The following is a 23,572-nucleotide window of genomic DNA, read 5'->3' on the forward strand; positions in this document are numbered from 1 at the left end:
TATATAAAAACAGAACTCTGACCCATAATCTACAGCAACCTGCTGGGGAAACCAACCCCCTTATCTATAATAAACAGCATAGGAAGCAAGCTTGCTACAAGTCAGACTTGTAGAAAGTCAAACTGCTATCTCTAATGATGATCCTGGTGGCCAAACAACAACCCCTGTAGCAATGGGCCCAAATGCCTTAACTAGTATCCTACAGCTTCCTTAATTTTGTCAGAGCTTCCAACATAGGTCCAACCAAAGAAAGCCAAACATCCACCCCTAAACCAATCACATACCGCATCCTACTACTAGTTAGCCCAGGTACAGCTTCTACATGCCAACAACCTCCAATCAAAGAATACCTTGATGGCTTCCCTTTTTTATAAAGCTTTCCTACTCCTCTGCCTGCCTTTGAGTCCTACCAAATGCAAGTGATGATGGCTGACTCCCTTGCTATAGTAAGCTCTGAATAAATAGCCTATGCTTTTCTCATTTGGTTGATATTTGTTTATTTCCACATATTGGATCTAGTAATTCATGAAATTCCATGAAGAACTAATTTCCAAAACTTTTTTTTTTTTTAGACACGGTCTTTCTCTGTTGCCCAGACTGGAGTGCAGTGGCACTATCATGGCTCACAACAACCTTGACCTCCCAAGCTCAAGAGATTGATTGCCCCCTCCCCCAACTCCTCGCCCCCCACCCTTCAGCCTCTAGGGTAGCTGGGACTACAGGCACACGCAACTACATCTGGCCAGTTGTGTGTGTGTGCGTGTGTGTGTGTGTTTGTGTGTGTAGACAGAGATCTCACAATGTTGCGCCAACCGGTCTTGAACTCCTGGCCTCAAGCGATCCTCCTGCCGTGGCCTCCCAAAGTGTGAGGTTACAAGCATAAGCCACCGCGCCGGCCTCCAAACGTTTTTAAAAGATACTGGTGTTGGCCAGGCGTGGTGGCTCACGCCTGTAATCCCAGCACTTTGGGAGGCCGAGGCGGGCGGATCACGAGGTCGGGAGATCGAGACCATCCTGGCTAACACGATGAAACGCCGTCTCTACTAAAAATAAAAAAATAAAAAAAATTAGCCGGGCGTGGTGGCTGGCGCCTATAGTCCCAGCTACTCGGGAGGCTGAGGCAGGAGAATGGCGTGAACCCGGGAGGCGGAGCTTGCAGTGAGCCGAGATCGCGCCACTGCATTCCAGCCCGGGCAACAGAGCGAGACTACGTCTCAAACAAACAACAAAAAAGATACTGGTGTTATTTCTAAAACATCCAAAAAGTTCACGTGGAGCATCCTTTTTACTTCATCTTAATAACCTAAATCAATATGCTATAGGTGTCACATTTCCGGAGAAGATCCTCTTCCTGGAATGGACGCGGCCTTCTGCCCACAAGAGCGGTGGCCCTAGTGCCCGAACGCGTGGGCAGAGCGTCAACTGCTGCGTCTCCCGCAGCCCCCGCCCGCACCAAGTGGGAACTACAATTCCCGGCGGCCCCGGCGGACTGCGGGCCGCCGGGGCAGACAGCCGACCTCGGCCCTAAGCGCCTGCGCAGTCGCGGGGCCGCCGGCCGTGCTGTTCCCGCCAATTCCTGTGGTAGTCCTTAACGTGTCGAGTTCCGCGCTCAATGGAGACGTTTGACCCCACCGAGCTGCCCGAGCTGCTTAAACTTTATTACCGGAGGCTCTTTCCCTACTCTCAGTACTATCGCTGGCTCAACTACGGCGGAGGTGATGGAGGCGAGGAATGGGTTCGGGAGCGGAGTGTGAGGAGGTTGGAGGCGGGGTGTCCTTAGAATGACAATATGAAGCGCCTTCTGTGCGCCAGGCTTTGTGCCGCGCGCCTTCATTTGCTCTCTTGAGCCCGCCCCACCACTTTCTAGGTGTAAACGGGCCGAGAGAGGATATAATAAGCCAGCCTGCGGCCACGCGGTTAAAAAAAAAACAACAAAAAAACACAGAGCCGCCGCTCCTATCTCTGCGTGGTCAGGCTCACATTAGGTGCCCCGTTTACCTGCAGCGGTGCCCAGGGGGTTACTGGGGCGTAGCGTGAAGCTGCAGAGGCATGGTTTGCATCAGGAGCGGAAGATCCTCTCTCAGAGGAAGAGAAATACTTTATTCCTTGCAGCTGAATTTATTAGTGCGAATCGAGGAGAGGGGGATGGCATTACATATTTAAAATATTTATGCATCTGTTTCGTCTTTTGTACCTTTCCCTAGCAAATACGGAATGGTAACTGCTTTCAAATTAGGGACTAGGTCATGTGGATTTTGTTTTGTTTTTCTTTTACATCTACCACGGTGTTGAGCATAGGGGGCTCATTAAAAACATCTCGGGCAGGCCGGGCGTGGTGGCTCACGCCTGTAATCCCAGCACTTTGGGAGGCCGAGGCGGGCGGATCATGAGGTCAGGAGATCGAGGCCATCCTGGCTAACACGGTGAGACCCCGTCTCTACTAAAAAAATACAAACAAATACAAAAAATTAGCCGGGCGTGGTGGCGGGCGCCTGTAGTCCCAGCTACTCGGGAGGCTGAGGCAGGAAAATGGCGTGAACCCAGGAGGCGGAGCTTGCAGTGAGCCGAGATAGCGCCACTGCACTCCAGCCTGGGCAAAAGAGCGAGATTCTGTCTCAAAAAAAAAAAAAAAAAAAAAAAACACATCTCGGGCCGAGTGCCGTGGCTCACGCCTGTAATCCCAGCACTTTGGAAAGCCGAGGAGGACGGATTACCTGAGGTCAGGAATTCGAGACCAGCCTGGCCAACATGGTGAAACCCCGTCTCTACAAAAAATACAAAAATTATCTGGGCATAGTGGGTCGCGTGCCTGTAGTCCCAGCTACAGCCTCTGGAGGCTGAGGTGGTAGGATCCCTTGAACCCGGGAGGCGGAGGTTGCAGTGAGCCTGTATCGAGCCACTGCACTCCAGTCTGGGCGACAGAGCAGGAAGCAAGCAAGATTGCCTCACCGAAAAAAAAACTTCTCATTGACTAAAATTATAATGCTCTGAGCCAAATAAAGTAGCAAATTAACTTTAAAATGTACATTTATTTTGCAGTGATAAAGAATTACTTTCAACACCGTGAATTTTCATTCACATTGAAAGATGATATTTACATTCGGTATCAATCCTTCAACAACCAGAGTGATCTGGAAAAGGAGATGCAGAAAATGAATCCATACAAGATTGATATAGGCGCAGTATATTCCCACAGAGTAAGAAATCTTTTTTTAATGTATTTTGTTGTTTTATTTTGTAAACCAAGAATGGGTTGATTCCTCTTGCGTTTGGAGATTAAATTTTTAGAGTTTATTCCAAATGAAAAGCCACTTTTTAATTGTTTGGCAAGTGATTAATCCTTTTTTGTTCTTTGACATTCTACATTACTGATGAAATCATTTGGGAGTGAATTGGTTGCATTTTTACTAGAACAAAAAAATTGAGTATCTAGCTACTAGGAAGAGGAAGTCGACATGATTTAAGAAAGGGAAATAATTAGCCAGGCGTGGTGGTACGTGCCTGTAATCCCAGCTACTAAGGAGGCTGAGGCAGGAGAATCGCTTGAACCCGGGAGGCGGAGTTTGCAGTGAGCTGAGATCGCGCCATTGCACTCCAGTCTGGGCAACAGAGCGAGACTTGGCCTCAAAAAAAAAAAAAACAAAAAGGGAAATAAAAGAGAATTACATTCTCTCCCACCATGGAAGTTATTCTTTTTTTCTTTTAATTGTTTATTTTTATTGAGGTCAAATATACATATAAAATTTATTATCTTTACCACGTTTAAGTGTACAGTTCAGTCATAATAAACATTTATATTCTTTTTTCCTTCATACCCCTAGAGTTATTCTTGATTCCTTTCTTTCTCACATTCCCATACCCATTCTATTAGGAAATCCCTTTGGCTCTACCATAAGTATATCTAAAATCCAGCCACTGCTACCAGTGCTACCACCATTATCATCTCATCTGAATTACTGTAAAAACCTCCTAACCGTTTGCCCTTGTAGAATCTAGAGTCCATTCTCAATACAGAAGCTAGAGTGATCCTTTTAAAACAACTCAGAATCTGTGATTCCTCTGCTCAAAACATTCTCTGGTGGCTGCTCATTTCACTGACTAAAAGTCCTTCTCTCCGCCTCATTCATTCCTGCCACACTGACCCTTGCTCAAGCTGTTTCCACTGCCTAAAACCCATTTCTATACTTGGTTCTTCCCCTCACCTCCTTCAAATCTTTGCTCAAATAGCACCTGCTCAGTGAGGTCTACTACAACCTGCCACTCCTCCCACCCCCTGCCACTGGTATATTCTAAGTACCCTAGAAGAGTGCCTGGCAAGAGAGAGTACACTATAAATATTTGTTGAGTGAATGAACAAACCAAAATTGCCCTTCTTCCCCTTCTCAAATATACACACTGGTTGGTGGAGGGAATACATACATAGCATAATAGCTTTTATGTGGAGTTTTTCATATGCTATATAACTTGTTTCTTTATCAGTCCTCATTGTTTTTACAAAGGAGGAAACAGGCCCAGAGAACTTGAATAGTTTGCACAAGCTCACACACAATTTCTAAATGATAGAGCTGGCAATTAAACCCAGGGTTTGTGACTCTAAATCCCAAACCTGTCTCTCATCATCAAAGTAAGGGGATAAGAGGTAATAAAAGGCAGGCAGAAAAAAATACTTTGGAGTTGTTTTACTTCCCCTTTATAGGTTGAGAATAAAACTGAAAATGAACTTCTAAGAAAGGTTAGGGTGCCACTCTCTACTTCCTTCTTAATTACTCAAGGGAGAAAACGTCTCATTTTTTTCTTGGGCCAACACAGAAGCATCTATAGACCTTTATTTTTGTGTTTTGTTTTGTGATTTTTATCAGTTGTGTATGCACATGGTTTACAAAATCAAGTACTTCTATTTGGCTTTTAAGAAATCTGCTACCAGGCTGAGCCGGTGGTTCACGCCTGTAATTCTAGCACTTTGAGAGGCTGAGGCGAGCAGATAACTTGAGGTCAGGAGTTCAAGACCAGCCTGGCCAACATGGTGAAGCCGTGTCTCTACCAAAAAATACAAAAACAGCCAGGTGTGGTGGCACATGCCTATAGTCCCAGCTACTCTGTAGGCTGAGGCAGGAGAATTGCTTGAACCCGGTAGGTGGAGGTTGCAGTGGGTCAAGATCACGCCACTGCACTCCAGCCTGGGCGACAGAGTGAGACCCTGTCTAAAAAAAATTCTGCTACCCTTCCCCCTCATTTTTTGCTACCCAGAAGCAACCACTTTCTTTTTTTTTTTTTTTGAGATGGAGTCTAGCTCTCTTGCCCAGGCTGGAGTGCAGTGACTCGTCTCAGCTCACTGCAATTTCCGCCTCCCGGTTTCAAGCAATTCTCCCACCTCAGCTTCCCGGGTAGCTGGGATTATAGGCGCACACCACCACACTTGTCTAATTTTTGTGTTTTTTAGTAGAGACGGGGTTTTGCCATGTTGGCCAGGCTGGTCACGAACTCCTGACCTCAAGTGATCCACCCGCCTTGGCCTCCCAAAGTGCTGGGATTACAAGCATGAGCTACCACACCCGGACCCAGAAGCAACCACTTTCTTTTAGCTAAATTTTTTTTTTTTTTTTTTTTTTTTTTTTTTTTTGAGACAGAGTCTCGCTCTGTCACTGAGGCTAGAATGCAGTGGCATGATCTCGGCTCACTGCAGCCTCCGCCTCCCGGGTTCAAGCGATTCTCCTGCCTTAGCCTCCCGAGTAGCTGGGATTACAGGTGTGTGCCACCACACCTGGCTAATTTTTTGTATTTTTAGTAGAGACAGGGTTTCACCATATTAGCCAGGTTGGTCTCGATCTCCTGACCTCGTGATCTGCCCGCCTCTGCCTCCCAAAGTGCTGGGATTACAGGCGTGAGCCACTGCGCCTAGCCCTGATCAGATTATTTAGAGAGGAATCTTCTAGCTTCCTGCCTGAGTTGGTCGTGGAAGAGTACAGAAGTGGGTGGAAAGGGCTGGGTCTTAACATTCCACATATAAATGTCTAATTATTCCCCTAATATCAGTTCGTAATATCAATACAACACACTCTTCAATTGTACTTGTTGTCGAAGTCCAGAGACCTTCTGTTTTATGTTCTCCAGAAAATAATTCAGGTGTTTTCTGCCAGGGAAATGAAAGAGCAGTCACCTACCTCTGCAAGCTAAGTGTACGAATCTGGGGAGCTAACTGCTTCTTAACTATGCTTTGAACCAATCCTCCTTTTTTTTTTCCTTCAGTCAAGGGTGGCCTTAAAAAATCTTCCTGTTTTTCATCTTAACTTCACCACTAAACACGCACTTACTCATTCCAGCAATATCTGGTATCACCTATCCCTGAGCCTTTTGGGGGTTCTGAGGTATAAATTGGGTTGCGCCTCTTACCTTTCCTTACTGACAGCCTAAGGTTTAGTTTTTATGAATCTCCTGAGTTATCACTCCCTTCTGACTTACAGTTATAAAAACTTATGGTGGTATTACCCTCTCAGGTTCTTTTTTATGAGACAGAGTCTCGCTCTGTCACCCAGGCTGGAGTGCAGTGGCATGATCTTGACTCAGAGCAACTTCCACCTTCCGGGTTCAATGATTCTCCTGCTTCAGCCTCCCAAGTAGCTGGGACTACAGGCGTATGCCATCACACCTGGCTAATTTTTGTATCTTTAGCAGGGAGACAGAGTTTCACCATATTGGCCAGGCTGGTTTTGAACTCCTGACCTCAAGTGATCTGCCCGCCTCAGCCTCCCAAAGTGCTGGGATTACAGGCATGAGCCACCGTGCCCAGCCTCTCATAGCCTCTTTATAATAAAGTCTCAATTCAAACTAACTGGGGAGATCTTTTTGAATTATTGAAAAATTTTAAATATTTGTATGTATAGTAACAAGTAAAGGTTCTTAAAACACCTTGCAATAGGCCATTATTTGTATATGTTCTCTTGTCAGAAAACTAAAAACAGCTTTATTATCCTTACTGACCAACAAACATTTATGATGGATATGTATTCGTTAAACCCTGCTTTAAGTTGGTGAAAGTTAAGACTCTCATCAATTGTATATGTGTGAGATCCAAAATAATGAACTTTCACTGCCATAAAGTTGGCATTATATAGTCTCTTTATTTCTCTTTGGCAACTTTTTCCATATGTGTAGAAAATAAGCAGATTTAGCAATGTGGCAGCTCTTATAGAAACTGATCCATATTTTGTATTTGTAGCCCAATCAACACAATACAGTGAAGCTGGGAGCTTTCCAGGCTCAGGAAAAAGAACTGGTATTTGACATTGACATGACAGACTATGACGATGTGAGGAGATGTTGTAGGTGAGCACTGTGTGTCTTGCTGTTAGGGTGGGTGATATCACTGACAATGAGTAATGATGACTCTGCTCTAGTTCTGCAGACATATGTCCTAAGTGCTGGACCCTCATGATAATGGCCATACGCATCATTGACAGAGCGTTGAAGGGCAAGTATCAGCAGTTTCTGAATAGGGTCAAGTGTAAGAATCGGTTTTCCTCTGACTACTATTAGTCTCTGTATTTTGTGATCAAATCTCATTAATGTCTTTTTTTTTTTGAGACGGAGTCTCACTCTCAGCCAGGCTGGAGTGCAGTGGTGCGATGTCGGCTCACTGCAACCTCTGCTTCCTGGGTTCCAGTGATTCTCCTGCCTCAGCCTCCTGAGTAGCTGGTACTACAGGCACACACCACCACGCCCAGCTAATTTTTGTATTTTTAGTAGAGGCAGCATTTCACCATTTTGGTCAGGCTGGTCTCGAACTCCTGACCTCGTGATCCGCGCACCTCACTCCTGACCTCGTGATCCGCCCACCTCAGCCTCCCAAAGTGCTGGAATTACAGGCGTGAGCTACCACGCCCAGCCTAATAAAATAATTTTTTAAAAAAGAAAGAAATTCGCAGCAGAGAGACCAGGATGGGTAAAGAGATGAAGCAAGAACATGGGGAGCACAGGAAATAACAAGTAATTTAATATGTATTAATTAAGGAGTTTATAGATTTGTTTTAAAACCTATTATGTCTCTCCTCCCCAGAGGACTTTGGATTTAAGCATCGTCTCTGGGTATATTCTGGAAGGAGAGGTGTTCATTGTTGGGTCTGTGATGAATCAGTTAGAAAATTGTCTTCTGCAGTACGTTCTGGGATAGTTGAGTATTTGAGCCTCGTAAAGGTAAGGTCCTCTTAATTCTAATTTGCATTGCTTTAGTTTCTAGATGTTACCAAGCCTGATATGTTTACTGTTAAAGAAAATGAAACTATCTTTTTTTTTTTTTTTTTTTTTTTTTGAGATGGACTCTCACTCTGTTGCCCAGGCTGGACTGCAGTGGCACGATCTTGGCTCACTGCAAGCTCCGCCTCCTGGGTCCAAGCAATTCTCCTGCCTCAGCCTCCCAAGTAGCTGGGACTACAGGCTCCCGCCACTGTGCCCAGCTAAATTTTGTATTTTTAGTAAAGACGGATTTCGCCATGTTGGCCAGGCTGGCCTAGAACTGCTGGCCTCAGGTGATTCACCCACCTCAGCCTCCCAAAGTTCTGGGATTACAGGCATGAGCCACTGCACTGGCCTAAAACTATCTTTAATGGCATTCACATTGCAGAGTAAATGATCTTACCAATAGATCATTTAAAGTCATAGTAGCTACATGTTTTAAGATATTTCATTTTATTTTGCTATAAATATATTCCTTTGTGGCATATGTAAAATAATAGATAAAATAGATTTATTATATATAAAATAATAGAACATGTTAAAGTTTGGTTTTGGTTTTTTTGTTTGTTTGTTTTTTTTTGAGACATGGTCTCACCCTGTCACCCAGGCTGGAGTACAGTAACGTGACCACAGCTCACTGCAGCCTTGACCTCCTGGTCTCAAGTGACCCTTCTACCTCAGCCTCCTGAGTAGCTGGGACTAAAGGCATGTGCCACCATGCCCAGCCAATTTTTTAATTTTTTGCAGAAACAAGGTCTCACTATATTGCCCAGGGTGTTCTTGAACTCCTAAACTCAAACTATCCTCCCATCTCGGGCTCCCAAAATGCTGAGATTACAGGTGTGAGCCACTGCATCCAGTATACTAATTTTTTTTTGTTTGTTTTGTTTTTTGTTTTTTTTTTTTTGAGACAGAGTCTCGCTCTGTTACCCAGGCTGGAGTGCAGTGGCACAATCTTGGCTCACCACAACCTCCATGTCCCGAGTTCAAGCAATTCTCCTGTCTCAGCCTCCCAAGTAGCTGGGATTACAGGCACTTGCCACCACGCCCGGCTAATTTTTGTATTTAGCCAGATGTGTTGGCAAGTGGAAACAGGGTTTCATCATATTGGTCAGGCTGGTCTCGAACTCCTGACCTCAGGTGATCTGCCCGCCTCAGCCTCTCAAAGTGCTGGGATTACAGGTGTGAGCCACTGTGTCCAGCCCTAGAAATGTTTTAATTATAATTATGCATCACTTAACAATAAGGATACGTCCTGAGAAATACATCACTTTGCAAAAGTCATAGAGTATACTTACACAGACCCAGATGGTATAGCCTACTATACATCTAGGCTATATGGTATAACCTATTGCTCCTAGGCTACAACCTGTATAGCATGTTACTGTACTCAATACTGTAGGCAATTGTAACACAATGATAGGTATTGATGTAGCTAAACATACTTAAACATAGAAAAGTCACAGTAAAAATACAGTCTTGCAATCTTATGGGACCCACCATCTTTTTCTTTTTCTTTTTTTTTTGAGATGGAGTCTCGCTCTTGTCACCCTGGCTGGAGTGCAATGATGCGATCTCGGCTCACTGCAACCTCTGCCTCCCAAGTTCAAGCGACTCTCCTGCCTCAGCCTCCCGAGTAGCTAGGATTACAGGCATGCGCCACCATGCCCAGCTAATTTTTTGTATTTTTAATAGAGGTGGGATTCAGGCTGGTCTTGAACTCCTGACCTCAGGTGATCCACCCACCTCAGCCTCCCAAAATGCTGGGATTACAGGTGTGAGCCACCGCACCCACCATCTTATATGCAGTCCATCATGACTAAAATGTCATTATGCTGCACATGACTGTATTTATATTGTATACCTGAAGTTCTTTTTTAATGATTTATTTTTCAGGGTGGTCAAGAAGTTAAAAAGAAAGTTCACCTAAGTGAAAAAATTCACCCTTTTATCAGGTCTGTTGGAAAAGTCTCCATGCACTTTAAGGTGTCTGATTTACCGGCATGTGCCTTTAGAGTTACCTTGCTATCAATTTTCACTGCTGGGTAGCATTTTATAATAATAATAGCTGTGGTTAATTGAGTGCCTATTTTATGCTGCAGTATTCCTAAAAGGTGCTTTACAGATGTTTTCATTGCTCTTCACAAAAACCCCCACAAGAGACTTGATGGTATCTCCATTTATAGATAAGGAAAATGAGTTTGAGAGAGATTTTATAATGAGCTTGGCATCACACGACAAGTTAGTTGTTAAATTTAGGATTCATGCCCTGGTCTGCCTGACTCCAAAGCCCACTCCAATGCCTTTTCCACTGAATTCACTACTTCTCTAGGATAGTGGAAAAAGCCTTATATTAGAAGTAAAAATTCCTATTCTGCCACTTACTATGATCTTGATAAAATATTGCTGCCTCCATTTCCTTATCTCTATGATGGGGAGAACAACATGCACTCTACCTGTCTCACAGTTGTATCAATGATTAAGTGAAAGAGTAAATGTGATGCATATTTGTAAACTGCAAACATTATATAATTGTTGAGATATTAATACAAGCAATTCACAGTGGAAAGTGTAGGCTGCATCCCACATTCTACTACTGATGTATTATGGTGTCCTGGGTTGGTTACTTTCTACCCTTATTGCGTATATTAACCTTCTAAGTTGTGAGGTTTAAAAAGTAAACATTTCTTGTATACCCATTCTGTGCCAAGTTCTGTGCCAGGTTCTTTTCCCTTAAAGTGTCTCATTTAATTATCAACGCTGCAAAGGGTAGTATTCCCATTTTACCTAGTTAAGTTCTAAAAATGTCATGAAAATAAGCAGCAGTTTTCCCCACAATGGCAGCAATACCTATGTGGCATATGTATTACTAATAGTGTTGGGACTCTGTTGTTACTGTTGTTCTTACAGAAAATCTATAAACATAATAAAAAAATACTTTGAAGAATATGCCTTGGTTAATCAAGATATTCTCGAAAATAAAGAAAGCTGGGATAAGATTTTAGCCCTTGTTCCTGAAAATATCCTTTCCCGTGATCATTTCTGTGTGAGCTGGTTGTTTTGATCTGTGATATTGTAAATGTTAGACATGTCTTGGCCGGGCGTGGTGGCTCACGCTTGTAATCCCAGCACTTTGGGAGGCCGAGGCGGGCAGATCACGAGGTCAGGAGATCGAGACCACAGTGAAACCCCGTCTCTACTAAAAATACAAAAAATTAGCCGGGTGTGGTGGCGGGCGCCTGTAGTCCCAGCTACTCGGAGAGGCTGAGGCAGGAGAATGGCGTGAACCCGGGAGGCGGAGCTTGCAGTGAGCCGAGATTGCGCCATTGCACTCCAGCCTGGGCGATAGAGCGAGACTCCGTCTCTAAATAAATAAATAAATAAATAAATAAATAAATAAATAAATAAATGTTAGACATGTCTGCTTGTAAGTTATCATACTTATAAGTTTAATCTTTTTTACACAAAATATCTCCTGTATTTCTGGATTTTAGTATCTCTGGTCTGGAACATAATAAAAAACGGGGCCATGTTGCAAATCAGTTTTCTCATTTTGGAAGTTGGTCCTAGAATTAACAGCTAAAGAATGGTGAATTACATAGTCAAAATACATGCAGACCAGGGAAAACTTTACATCATACCTTATAGTTATTTTGGCATTTTTTCTGTTATATCGTCACTGTATTTTTACAGGGGAAGATTTCAATGATACAACTGGTGTTGGTTTGGTTTGGATTTTTTGTTTTTTGTTTTTTGTTTTTTTTTTAAGACAGAGTCTTACTCTGTTGCCCAGGCTGGAGTGTGCAGTGGTACGATCTTGGCTTACTGCAACCTCCGCCTCCCTGGTTCAAACAATTCTCCTGCCTCAGCCTCCCAAATAGCTGGGACTACAGGCGTGCACCACCACGCCCAGCTAATTTTTGTGTTTTTAGTAGAGACGGGGTCTCACCATGTCGGCCAAGCTGGTCTCAAATGATCCACCCACCTCAGCCTCCCAAAATATTGGGAATACAGGCGTGAGCCACTGTGCCCGGCCGGATACAGCTGTTGAGTTTAACATTTGTGGGGTGGGTTGTTTTTTTGTTGAGATGGAGTCTCACTCTGTCGCCCAGGCTGTAGTGCAGTGGCACAATCTCGGCTCACTGCAACCTTCACCTTGCAGGTTTAAGCAATTTTCCTGCCTCAGCCTCCAGAGTAGCTAGGATTACAGATGTGCACCACCATGCCCTGCTGATTTTTCTATTTTTAGTAGAGATGGGGTTTCACCATGTTGACCAGGCTGGTCTCGAACTCCTGACCTCACGTGATCCACCCACCTCAGCCTCCCAAAGTGCTGGGAGTACAGGCATGAGCCACCACGCCCAGTCAACATTTATATTTCAAGAAATGTTAATAACTACTTTCTGAATATTTATAAGATACCCTTGTGGTAATACATACTTAAAACTAAATTGTTCATTGACGTTCCCTAAATGAGTCTGTTCCTTAATGACCCATCACCAATTCATGATGAACTTCAACAAAACTTCCAAAAGTCTCACAGTTCACTTCAGCGTTGGGAGCACTTGAAGAAAGTAGCCAGCAGATGCCAGGTATATGCCACTGAAATCTGTATTACAGATATAATAATGCAATTCTTAAATTGATTGTTTTGCCTAGTCAGTTAAAGATGGTTGAAGATCATTTTTTTTAACTTTCTTTAAAGAAATCCTCAACAGTTCCTACTGATCCTCATGTTGGCCTTGTATCTGCTTTTAGAATAACATCAAAAATGACAAATATGGACCCTGGCTGGAGTGGGAGATTATGCTCCAGTATTGTTTTCCACGGCTGGATATCAATGTCAGCAAAGGAATCAATCATCTACTGAAGAGCCCTTTTAGTGTTCATCCTAAAACAGGTACTACACAAGGAAATTAAGGAAAACTAAAAGAAAAATGAGTTGCTATTGGCTTTAGTAAGCATGGCATTAGGTCTGAATATATATAATGTCTATGATTTAAAGGTAGAAGAATTGCTCTGTCACCTAATACTTAAGTCAGTTAAGTAGCTACCAGATGAGTTTCCACTATGTAACTGTTTTTCAGTTGGGTTTCTGAGGTTCCATATTAGATTTGGAGAGGACCGTCAAAATCTTAGGACAACACCTCTCATTGTACAGATGAGAGAACAGTGGCCCAAGATGTAACTTAGCCAAGGTCATAAAAAAAAAATTGTGTGTGACCGTATGTGGTGGCTTGCTCCTGTAATCCCAGCACTTGAGGAGGGCAAGGTGGTCAAATCACTTGAGCCCCAGAGTCTAACACCAGCCTAGGCCACATGTCTAAACCCCCTTTCTACAAAAAATACAAAAATTAGCTAGATGTGGTGGTGCATGCCTGTAGTTCCAGCTACTCAAAAGGCTTAGGCAGAAGGATCACTTGAGCCTGGGAAGTTGAGGCTGCAGTGAGCTGTGATGGTGCCACTGCACTCCAGCCTGGGCGACAGAGTGAGACCCTGTCTCACAAAAAAAAAAAGAAAGAAAGAAATGAAATGAACTCTACTCCTAGCACTGACAAAAACAAAAAAAATTTTTTTTTTCGAGAAAGAGTCTCACTCTGTCACCCAGGCTGGAGTGCACTGGTGCAATCTCAGCTCACTGATCAGCTCAAACAATCCTTCTGCTTCAGCCTCCTGAGTAGCTGGTACTACAGGCACGTGCTACCACAGCCAGCTAATATTTTGTAGACAGGGTTTTGCCATGTTGCCCAGGTTGATCTCGAACTCTTGAGCTCAAGCTATTCACCCGCCCCAGTCTCGCAAAGTGCTGGGATTACAGACAAGAGCCACTGCACCCAGCCTCATTATGTCATTTTTGAGACGTGTTAAATTCTATATGGTATCCTAGGGGCATATTATAAAAGAGTAGAGGAATTTCTATTTTATTTCCTAAATGCTTTTTAAAGGTGTCTGACATGTGGGTATCTGTATTGATCTCAAATAAACCAAGCCAATGTAAATATAATAGTTCCATCTATTTTGTTCTATTTTCAGGACTCACTAACTCTGAGATTGTTCTGAACTTAAATATGGAATATTTAAATATACTTTATCTCTAAATATAGAAATAAAAGTAGGGATAAGAGCAATTGGGAAATAGCTCAACAGTCTTCACATTTGCTTTTTGGTTTTTGTTTTTGTTTTTTTTCTTTCTTTTTTTTTCGAGACAGAGTCCCACTCTGTCACCCAGGCTGGAGTGCAGTAGTGCGATCTTGGCTCACTGCAGCCTCTGCCTTCCAGGTTCAAGCAGTTCTCTGCCTCACCCTCCCAAGTAGCTGGGATTACAGGTACCCGCCCCCACACCCGGCTAATTTTTGTATTTTTAGTAGAGATGGGGTTTCACCATCTTGGCCAGGTTGGTCTTGAACTCCTGACCTCATGATCCACCCTCCTCAACCTCCCAAAGTGCTGGGATTACAGGCGTGAGCCACTGCACCTGGCCGGTTTTTTAAAGAGAAATAAAAGGCATGCTGGACATGGTCATTCACACCTGTAATCTCAGCAACTCAGGAGGCTGAGGCAAGAGGATTGTTTGAAGCCAGGAGTTCTGGGCAACATAGTGAGACCCCAACTCAACAAAAATTGAAAAACTGGCCAGGCCAGGTGCAGTAGCTCACGTCTATAATCCTAGCACTTTGGGAGACAACTGAGGTGGGAGGATCACTTGAGCCCAGGACATCAAGCCTGCAGTGAGCTATGACCATGCTACTGTACTCTAGCATGGGTGACAAAGTGAGGCATTAACTCTAAAAAAGAGTAAGGGCACAGCTAATGTGAAAGTAATTTATATTTCTAAATACTCTCCTTAACAGATAAGTTTAACCCTTTGTCTAAGCCTTAAATAAAAATTTTAACCAAAAAATAACTTATAGGAGATGCCTATAATGATTTATAGTCCACAATCAACAGTTTATAACTTTTGTGTCTTACAGGTCGCATATCTGTGCCTATTGATTTGCAGAAAGTAGACCAGTTTGATCCATTTACTGTTCCGACCATAAGGTATGTTTCAGATCATTGATCGCTCCTTGTTTGTAATTGTTGTTCTGAATTTTAAATAAATTGGATTAGCCTCCTTAGAGAAGTAGTTGCATGGGAATGGTATATTTGGTTATGGAAACCAAATAAGGTTCAAAGGTTAGATGACGATGCCCTAATAGAACAATACAAGATTTTCACCTGCCGTTATGTAAGAAAAAGATTTTAAGATCAAGTAAATTTAGGAAATTCTGACTTAAACAGATTAAAAGTATTTTTTACTACAGTATTTCACAGTCTTTCATATGATAATATGCATGAAAAACTCCAAGAAGAGATCATGGTGTTTAGAATATCCGAAATTTAGTTGGCCACATAATTTTTTTTATAGTAAATTTTATGGGATTCACATGCTATTATACACTGGATAATGCTGACCGGAAACCAACATTAAACTTCTCTTGTTCGTGGTGAGGCGCTGTGGCTCATGCCTGTAATCCCAACACTTTGGGAGGGCAAAGCGGGTGGATCACAAGGTCAAGAGATCGAGACCATCCTGGCCAACGTGGTGGGACCCTGTCTCTACTAAAAATACAAAAATTAGCTGGGCTTGGTGGCACACGCCTGTAGTCCCAGCTACTTGGGAGGCTGAGGCATAAGAATCACTTGAACCTGGGAGGCAGAGGTTGCAGTGAGCCAAGATCACACCACTGCACTCCAGCCTGGCAACAGAGCAGGACTCCGTCTCAAAAACAAAAAAACAAAAACAAAAAAATTCTCTTCTTCTGTTACTTGCAGCTTCATCTGCCGTGAATTGGATGCCATTTCCACTAATGAAGAGGAAGAAGTGGAGAATGAAGCTGAATCTGATGTCAAACACAGAACCAGAGGTAAGATAATATTCTGAAGCTTCACTTTAATACAGGTTTTTATATAGATATCCATCTGTCACTCTAGTAATTAATTCTCTGATTCAGCCAGAATGGATCAGCATTTGTCCTGGAACTGCATACAATGTTTGTGTCCTTTCTTCAACAGCGGCCCAAGTGGTGTTACTGAATCCAGTCTGATTCAACACATATTTCCTAAGTAACTTCTAATGCTAGGATCTATACTGTAAGATTAAACTATCAATAAGTATGAATAATCAGTCTCTGAGATTCACCACCTATTTATTTAACAACTATTATATATGCAGTACTTTTGTTCTTTGTTTCTGATGCATATAGGTGGGTTTTATGGTAAACGTATGTCTAAACTATTTACCAAGTTGTATATTCAAGAATTTGAAGAAGCTGGCTGGGCGCAGTGGCTCACGCCTGTAATCCCGGCTCTTTGGGAGGCCGAGGCAGGCAGATCACTTGAGGTCAGGAGTTCAAGACCAGCCTGGCCAACATGGTGAAACCCCATCTCTGCTAAATATACAAAAATCAACCAGGTGTGGTGGAGGGCACCTGTAATCCCAGCTACTTGGGAAGCTGAGTCAGGAGAATCGCTTGAACACGGGAGGCAGAGGTTGCAGTGAGCCGAGATTGTGCCACTGCACTCCAGCCTGGGCGGCAGAGGGAGACTGTCTCAAACAAACAAACAAAAAAAATAATTTGAACAAGCTAAGGAATTTCTAAATCTTCCTGCCAATGGAAGGCAAATCTAACACCTAAGAGATACTGCAGGCCAGGTGCGATGGCTCACACCTGTAATCCCAGCACTTTGGGAGGCCCAGGTGGGTTGATCACCTGAGGTCCTGAGTTCGAGACCAGCCTGATCAACATGGAGAAACCCCGTCTATCCTAAAAATACAAAATTAGCCAGGTGTGGTGGCACATGTCTGTAATCCCAGCTGCTCGGAAGGCAGAGGCAGGAGAATCGCTTGAACTCAGGAGGTGGAGGTTGCGGTGAGCAAAGATTGCGCCATTGCACTCCAGCCTGGGCAACAAAAGCAAAACTCCGTCTCAAAAAAAAAAAAAAAAAAAAAGATGCCGCATAGCAGCGCAGCACTCCCCAACCTTTTTGGCATCAGGGATGGGTTTTGTGGAAGACAATTTTTGCACGGACTGCAAAGAGATGGGGAGGAGTTGGGGATGGTTCCAGGATGAAACTTTTTTACCTCAGATCATCAGACATTAGATTCTGATAAGGAGTGCGCAACCTAGATCCCTCACATGCGCAGTTCACAATAGGGTTCATGCTCCTATGAGAATTTAGTGCTTCTGCTAATCTAACACAAGGCAGAGCTCAGGTGGTAATGCTTACTGCTCACCTCACACCTGTAATCCCAGCACTTTGGGAGGCCAAGGCAAGAGGAGCCTAGGAGTTTGAGACCACCCTGGGCAACACAGAGACACCCTGTCTCTCCAAAAAAAAAAAATTAGCTAGACATGCTGGCATGCACCTGTCGTCTCAGCTACTCAAGAGGCTGTTTGAGCCCAGGAGGTTAAGGCTGCAGTAAGCCTTGACCACACCACTGTACTCCAGCCTGTCAGAGAGAGACCTTGTCTCAAAATAAAAATTATGTGGCCGGGCGCGGTAGCTCATGCCTGTAATCCCAGCACTCTGGGAGGTCAAGGTGGGTGGATCACCTGAGGTCAGGAGTTCGGGACCAGCCTGGCCAACGTGGTTAAACCCCATCTCTACTAAAAATACAAAAATTAGCCAGGCATGGTGGCGCACACCTGTAGTCCCAGCTATTCAGGAGGCTGAGGCACAGGAATCGCTTGAGCCCGGGAGGCAGAGGTTGCAGTGAGCTGAGGTTGCGCCACTGCACTCCAGCCTGGGAAACAGAGTGAGACTTCGTCTCAAAAAAAAAAAGTATAATTTCTTTCTTACTCTTTTTAAAGAACTATTATGAGGATTCTTAATTCCATGCAAACATAGGATACTACTAAAATCCAAATTTTATGTGAAACTCCTTTCTTATTCTCAATCATATTTTCCCATTGGGTATCATTATAGGTTATGTAATTAAATGGATGAATAAATTTTTTTTTTTTTTTTTTTTTTTAAGAGAAAGAGTCTTACTCTATCACCCAGGCTGGTGTGCAGTGGTGCAATCTCAGCTCATTGCAACCTCTGCCTGCTGGTGTGCAGTGGTGTAATCTCAGCTTATTGCAACCTCCGCCTCCTGGGTTCAAGCGATTCTCCTGCCTCAGCCTCCTGAGTAGCTGGAGTTACAGGTGCCCGCCACCAGGTGCAGCTAATTTTTGTATTTTTAGTAGAGACAGGGTTTCTCCATGTTAGTCAGGCTGGTCTCGAACTCACGACCTCAGGTAATCCACCTGCCTTGGCCTCCCAAAGTGCTGGGATTACAGGCATGAGCCACTGCACCCTGCCTATATTAAATTTTTTGTTGTGTACATTTTTTAAACTATTTTATAAATCAATACTTAATGCAGGCCAGGCATAGTGGCTCATGCCTGTAATCCCAACACTTTGGGAGGCTGAGGCGGGTGGATCACCTGAGGTCAGGAGTTCAAGACGAGCCTGGCCAACATGGCAAAACCCCGTCTTTACTAAAAATACAAAAATTAGCTGGGCGTTGTGGCAGACACCTATAATCCCAGCTACTCAGGAGGCTGAGGCAGAAGAATCACTTGAACCGGGGAGGTGGAGGTTGCAATAAGCCGAGATTGCCCCACTGCACTCCCGCCTGGGAGACAGAGCGAGACTCCATCTCAAAAAAAAAACAAAGAATACTCAATGTAAAAACTTCTAATAATCTCCAAAAGGGCATGACCCGAGCCTGAGCAACACAAGACCTTGTCTCTACTAAAAATAAAAAATTAGCCAGCTGTGGTGGCACTCCCTGTGTCCCAGCCACTTGGGAGGCTGAGGTGGGAGGATCATTTAAGCCAGGGAAGTCAAAGCTGCAGTGAGCTGCAATTGCACCACTGCATTCTAGCCTGGGCAAAAAAGCAAGACAGTGTCTCAAAAATAAGGCATGAGGCCGGGCACGGTGGCTCACACCTGTAATCCCAGCACTTTGGGAGGCTGAGGCGGGCGGATCACGAGGTCAAGAGATCAAAACCATCCTGGACAGCATGGTGAAACCCCGTCTCTACTAAAAATACAAAAACTTAGCCGGGCATGGTGGCACACACCTATAGTCCCAGCTACTCAGGAGGCTGAGGCAGGAGAATCGCTTGAACCCAGGAGGTGGAGGTTGCGGTGAGCCAAGATTGCACGACTGCATACCAGCCTGGCAACAGAGCGAGACTCAAAAATAAAGGCATGGGCTGGGCGCAGTGGCTCACGCCTGTAATCTCAGCACTTTGGGAGGCCAAAGCGGGTGAATCATGAGTTCAGGAGTTTGAGACCAGCCTGGCCAGCATGGTGAAACCCCATCTCTACTAAAAATACAAAAAATTAGCACGGCGTGGTGGCGGGCACCTGTAATCCCAGCTAGTCGGGAGGCTGAGGTAGGAGAATTGCTTGAACCCGGGAGGCGGAAGTTGCAGTAAGCCGAGATCGCACCATTGCACTCCAGCCTGGGCAACAGAGTGAGACTCTGTCTCAAAAAACAAACAAACAAAAAAAATACATATATATATATATGTATATATATATAAAAATATAAAAGACTTGTATGAAAGAGAGTGTCATATATCTCAATTTTTATTACATGCAAAAATAATATTTTAGCTGGGCATGGTGGCATGTGTCTGTAATCCCAGCACTTTCAGAGGCCGAGGCTGGGAGATCACTTGAGCTCAGGAGTTCAAGACCAGCCTGAGCAACAGAGTGAGACCTCGTCTCTACAAATACCAAAAAAAAAAAAAAAAATTGGTTGGGCATGGTGGTACATGCCTGTAGTTATAGCTACTCAGGAAGCAGAGATGGGAGGATCCCTTGAGCCCAGTAGATCAAGGCTGCAGTGAGCCAAGACAGAACCACTGTACTTCAGTCTGCATGACAGAGTGCAATCCTGTCTCAATAATAATAATTTCACCTTTTTTAATGTGACTAATATAGTATTTAAAAGTATGTATGTTTCTCTCGTATTTCAATTGGGCAGCCCTAGAGAATTCTTATAAGAAACTTAGTTGTGTTTTCATGTTATTCTTGCTGCCAGTCTGCTAATTATAATGTACATTCTTCATAATTTAGATTATAAGAAGACCAGTCTAGCACCTTATGTGAAAGTTTTTGAACATTTTCTTGAAAACCTGGATAAATCCCGAAAAGGAGAACTTCTTAAGAAGAGTGGTAAGCCTCTATGCCTTTCCCCTCTATCTAGTTAGATCTTAGTAGAAATGAGCAATTTTTGAGTTTTAGTCTTTCTTTGCCTTCCTCCCAAAATTTACAGATTTATCTTACTATCCTTAATGTTTTGGAAATTGAGGTTCCTTAATTCAATTTAACACATAGTTATTAAACACATTCTAAGTATCAGGTCTATAAGGGAGACAAAGATGAATTAACATCATGCCTCCTTGCCCTTAAGAAGTACTAACTTGGCCAGGCACAGTGGCTCACACCTGTAATCCCAGCACTTTGGGAGACCAAGGCAGTTGGATCACTTGAGGTCAGGAGTTCGAGACCAGCCTGGCCAACATGGTGAAACCCTGTTTCTACTAAAAATTTAAAAATTTAGCTGGGCGTGGTGGCAGGCACCTGTAATCCCAGCTACTCAGGAGGCCGAGACATGAGAATCACTTGAGCCGGGGAGGCGGAGGTTGCAGTGAGCTGAGATCGCACCATCGCACTCCAGCCTGGGCAACAGAGCAAGACTCCATCTCAAAAAAAAAAGAAGTACTAACTTAATACAAAAAAAAAAAAGTACAAAATGCTAAGAAAGAGATTTTATCTGATGGACTCTGAGATTTCATATGAAAATGGTGGTAACTGAACTCCTTTCAGTGTAGCCGCTGTAAGAATTCTAATCCCTAGCTGGGTGCAGTGGCTCACACCTGTAATCCCAGCACTTTGGGATGCTGAGGCAGGTGGATCGCCTGAGGTCAGTTCAAAACAAGCCTGGCCAACATAGTAAAACCCCATCTCTACTAAAAATACAAAAAATTAGCTGGACGTGGTGGTGGGAGCCTGTAATCCCAGCTACTAGGGAGGCTGAGGCAGGAGAATCACTTGAACCCAGGAGGCAGAGGTTGCAGTGAGCTGAATTTGTGCCATTGTACTCCAGCCTGGGCAACAAGAGCAAAACTCCATCTCAAAAAAAAAAAAAATCCTAGGCCGGACACAGTGGCTCACACCTGTAATGCTAGCACTTTGGGAGGCCAAAGCAGGTGGATCACCTGAGGTCAGGAGTTCAAGACCAGCCTGGCCAACACGGTGAAACCACATCTCTACTAAAAATACAAAAATTAGCCACGCGTGGTATTGTGCGCCTGTAATCCCAGCTACTTGGGAGGCTGAGGCAGGAGAATCTCTTGAAGCTGGGAGGTGGAGGTTGCAGTGAGCCAAGATCGCGCCATTGCACTCCAGCCTGGGCAACAGAGCAAGACACTATCTCAAAAAAAAAAAAAATTCTAATCCCTAATGCCAATATACTATACTATAAGGTATGAGAAGGATTTCCACAAGCAGAAATTTGATAAGATAAGGGTATGGAGGTGGAAAAAGGCCTAGGGTTGTTCATTCTTGAAGAAACAGCAAGAGCACAGACAGACAGGAAAGCATCCAGTTACTCTGGAAGCCATCAAGTAGTACAGCTAATCTAGTAAACGGTGTGTCCAGAAGTGATGGGCTATAAATCCAAAGAAGCAAACTGAATGGCCTTGAATTCCAAGCTTAGGTGTTTGGGCTTGGTTTTTGGGCTTAATAGGAAGCTTTTAAAAGTTCTGAGGAAGGGAATGCCATGATTTGTAGTTTTTATCTTGAAAGATAAATCTGGGCAAGGCAGGGACTAGAATAGAGCCCAAGAGGCCAGCTGAGCTATTGCCACTAGAACAGTAGCGCTGGAGATCTCCAAAAGGTGCAAATACTGGAACCATCCTTGAGACTTGCTAATGATTCAGAAGTGAAGAGATGAAAGATGGAAGGGAAAATGTTATAGAAGCCAGGGGAAAGAAAAGTGCAAGATTATCAGGTGTCAGGTAGAGTAGGAAACTAATAAAATCCTGCTGCATATAATAACTGGAAAGAAACAAAGAGGATAGCAGGTCAAATGAAGGGTACTCTAAATGAGAGACATATGAGCATACGCATAAGCCAATAGGAAAAAAATCAGCAGATTGAATATTATTCAAGAGATGAAGGATACTCTAGAAAACTGTGACAATGTTATAGCAATACAAATTATCTTGCCACTTCATTTTTTATTTAAATATGTGATAGTTTAAGCAGTAGTGCCTAAGATAATGCTCTACTCAGTAGACACTCATATGTGTGATTATTGGATGAACAATGACTGAGCTTGGAAAGCCTGGTTGAAGCTGCCATTGCAACTGGCCGTATTAAGTCCTTTGTATCCTCACTGTTCCATACTAGCTCAGCCTATAATGCGGACTTCAGCAAATGTGTAAGCAAATCTTTGTGCATGATGTGTGTTAAATAGAAGCATTAGGCAAAAAAGAATGTAAAAATAAATGGGCTTTGTTTTGTTTTCCTTTGCTGTTCTTCCATATATTATCTATTCTATTTTAGATTTACAAAAAGATTTCTGAAGACAGAGCTCCTCAAACCATTGTGGATATCTTCTGCCTTCAACCACAGATCAAATGCTTCAAGAGCCATTTAATAAATACGGCAGAACTATGTATGTGTCTTAAAACTCAAAGTAAATTTTCCTTTACTTGAGAAATAATTTACGTTGAACGATTTCCTGGCCAGGTGCAGTGGCTCACACCCATAATCCCAGCACTTTGGGAGGCCCAGGCAGGCGGATCACCTGAAGTCAGTAGTTTGAGGCTAGCCTGGCCAACATGGCGAAACCCCCGTCTCTACTAAAACTACAAAAATCAGTCGGGTGTGGTGGTGCATACAGTAATCCTAGCTACTCGGGAGGCTGAGGCAGAATTGCTCGAACCCAGGGGACAGAGGTTGCAGTGAGCCGGGATCACAGCCACTGGGCGACAGAGCGAGACTCCATCTCAAAAAAGAAACAAAACAAAACAAAAAGAAGTAAGATTTCCTGAGACGACCAAAGGAGAGTGTCAAGGTTCCTGGAAGGAGAAATAAAAGGTGGCATAAGTGGATTGCAGATAATTTTATAAAATTTAATATTATATAAGGATAATTCTAAGGCTTCTGATATAAATACCCAGTTCTACTAGTTGCCATATATAGAGGTAAGTGAGCAGTAATAGGACTGTTAGCTCACTTGATACATCATATGTTTGGGTGAATGATGGTTTTGTCCTTAAGTTTTAGA

The 23,572-nt window shown here is 43.5% G+C and overlaps 1 protein-coding gene across 1 annotated transcript; it reads left to right on the forward strand.

Annotated features, from left to right (window-relative positions):
- Positions 1-1,527: 1,527 nt before the first annotated feature.
- PRIM1 (DNA primase subunit 1) lies at positions 1,528-22,957 on the forward strand. The gene is made up of 13 exons (XM_030822404.1): positions 1,528-1,715; positions 3,040-3,197; positions 7,217-7,323; positions 7,395-7,468; positions 8,054-8,190; positions 10,126-10,184; positions 11,140-11,249; positions 12,730-12,821; positions 12,988-13,129; positions 15,201-15,270; positions 16,045-16,136; positions 20,350-20,448; positions 22,846-22,957. Exons 1-13 carry the CDS (start codon positions 1,613-1,615, stop codon positions 22,863-22,865), a joined length of 1,263 nt encoding a protein of 420 aa, XP_030678264.1. The 5' UTR covers positions 1,528-1,612; the 3' UTR covers positions 22,866-22,957.
- The last annotated feature ends 615 nt before the right edge of the window (positions 22,958-23,572 follow it).

Source organism: Nomascus leucogenys, chromosome 11 (assembly GCF_006542625.1).
Source record: "Nomascus leucogenys isolate Asia chromosome 11, Asia_NLE_v1, whole genome shotgun sequence".
In the NCBI taxonomy this organism is placed as follows: domain Eukaryota; kingdom Metazoa; phylum Chordata; class Mammalia; order Primates; family Hylobatidae; genus Nomascus; species Nomascus leucogenys.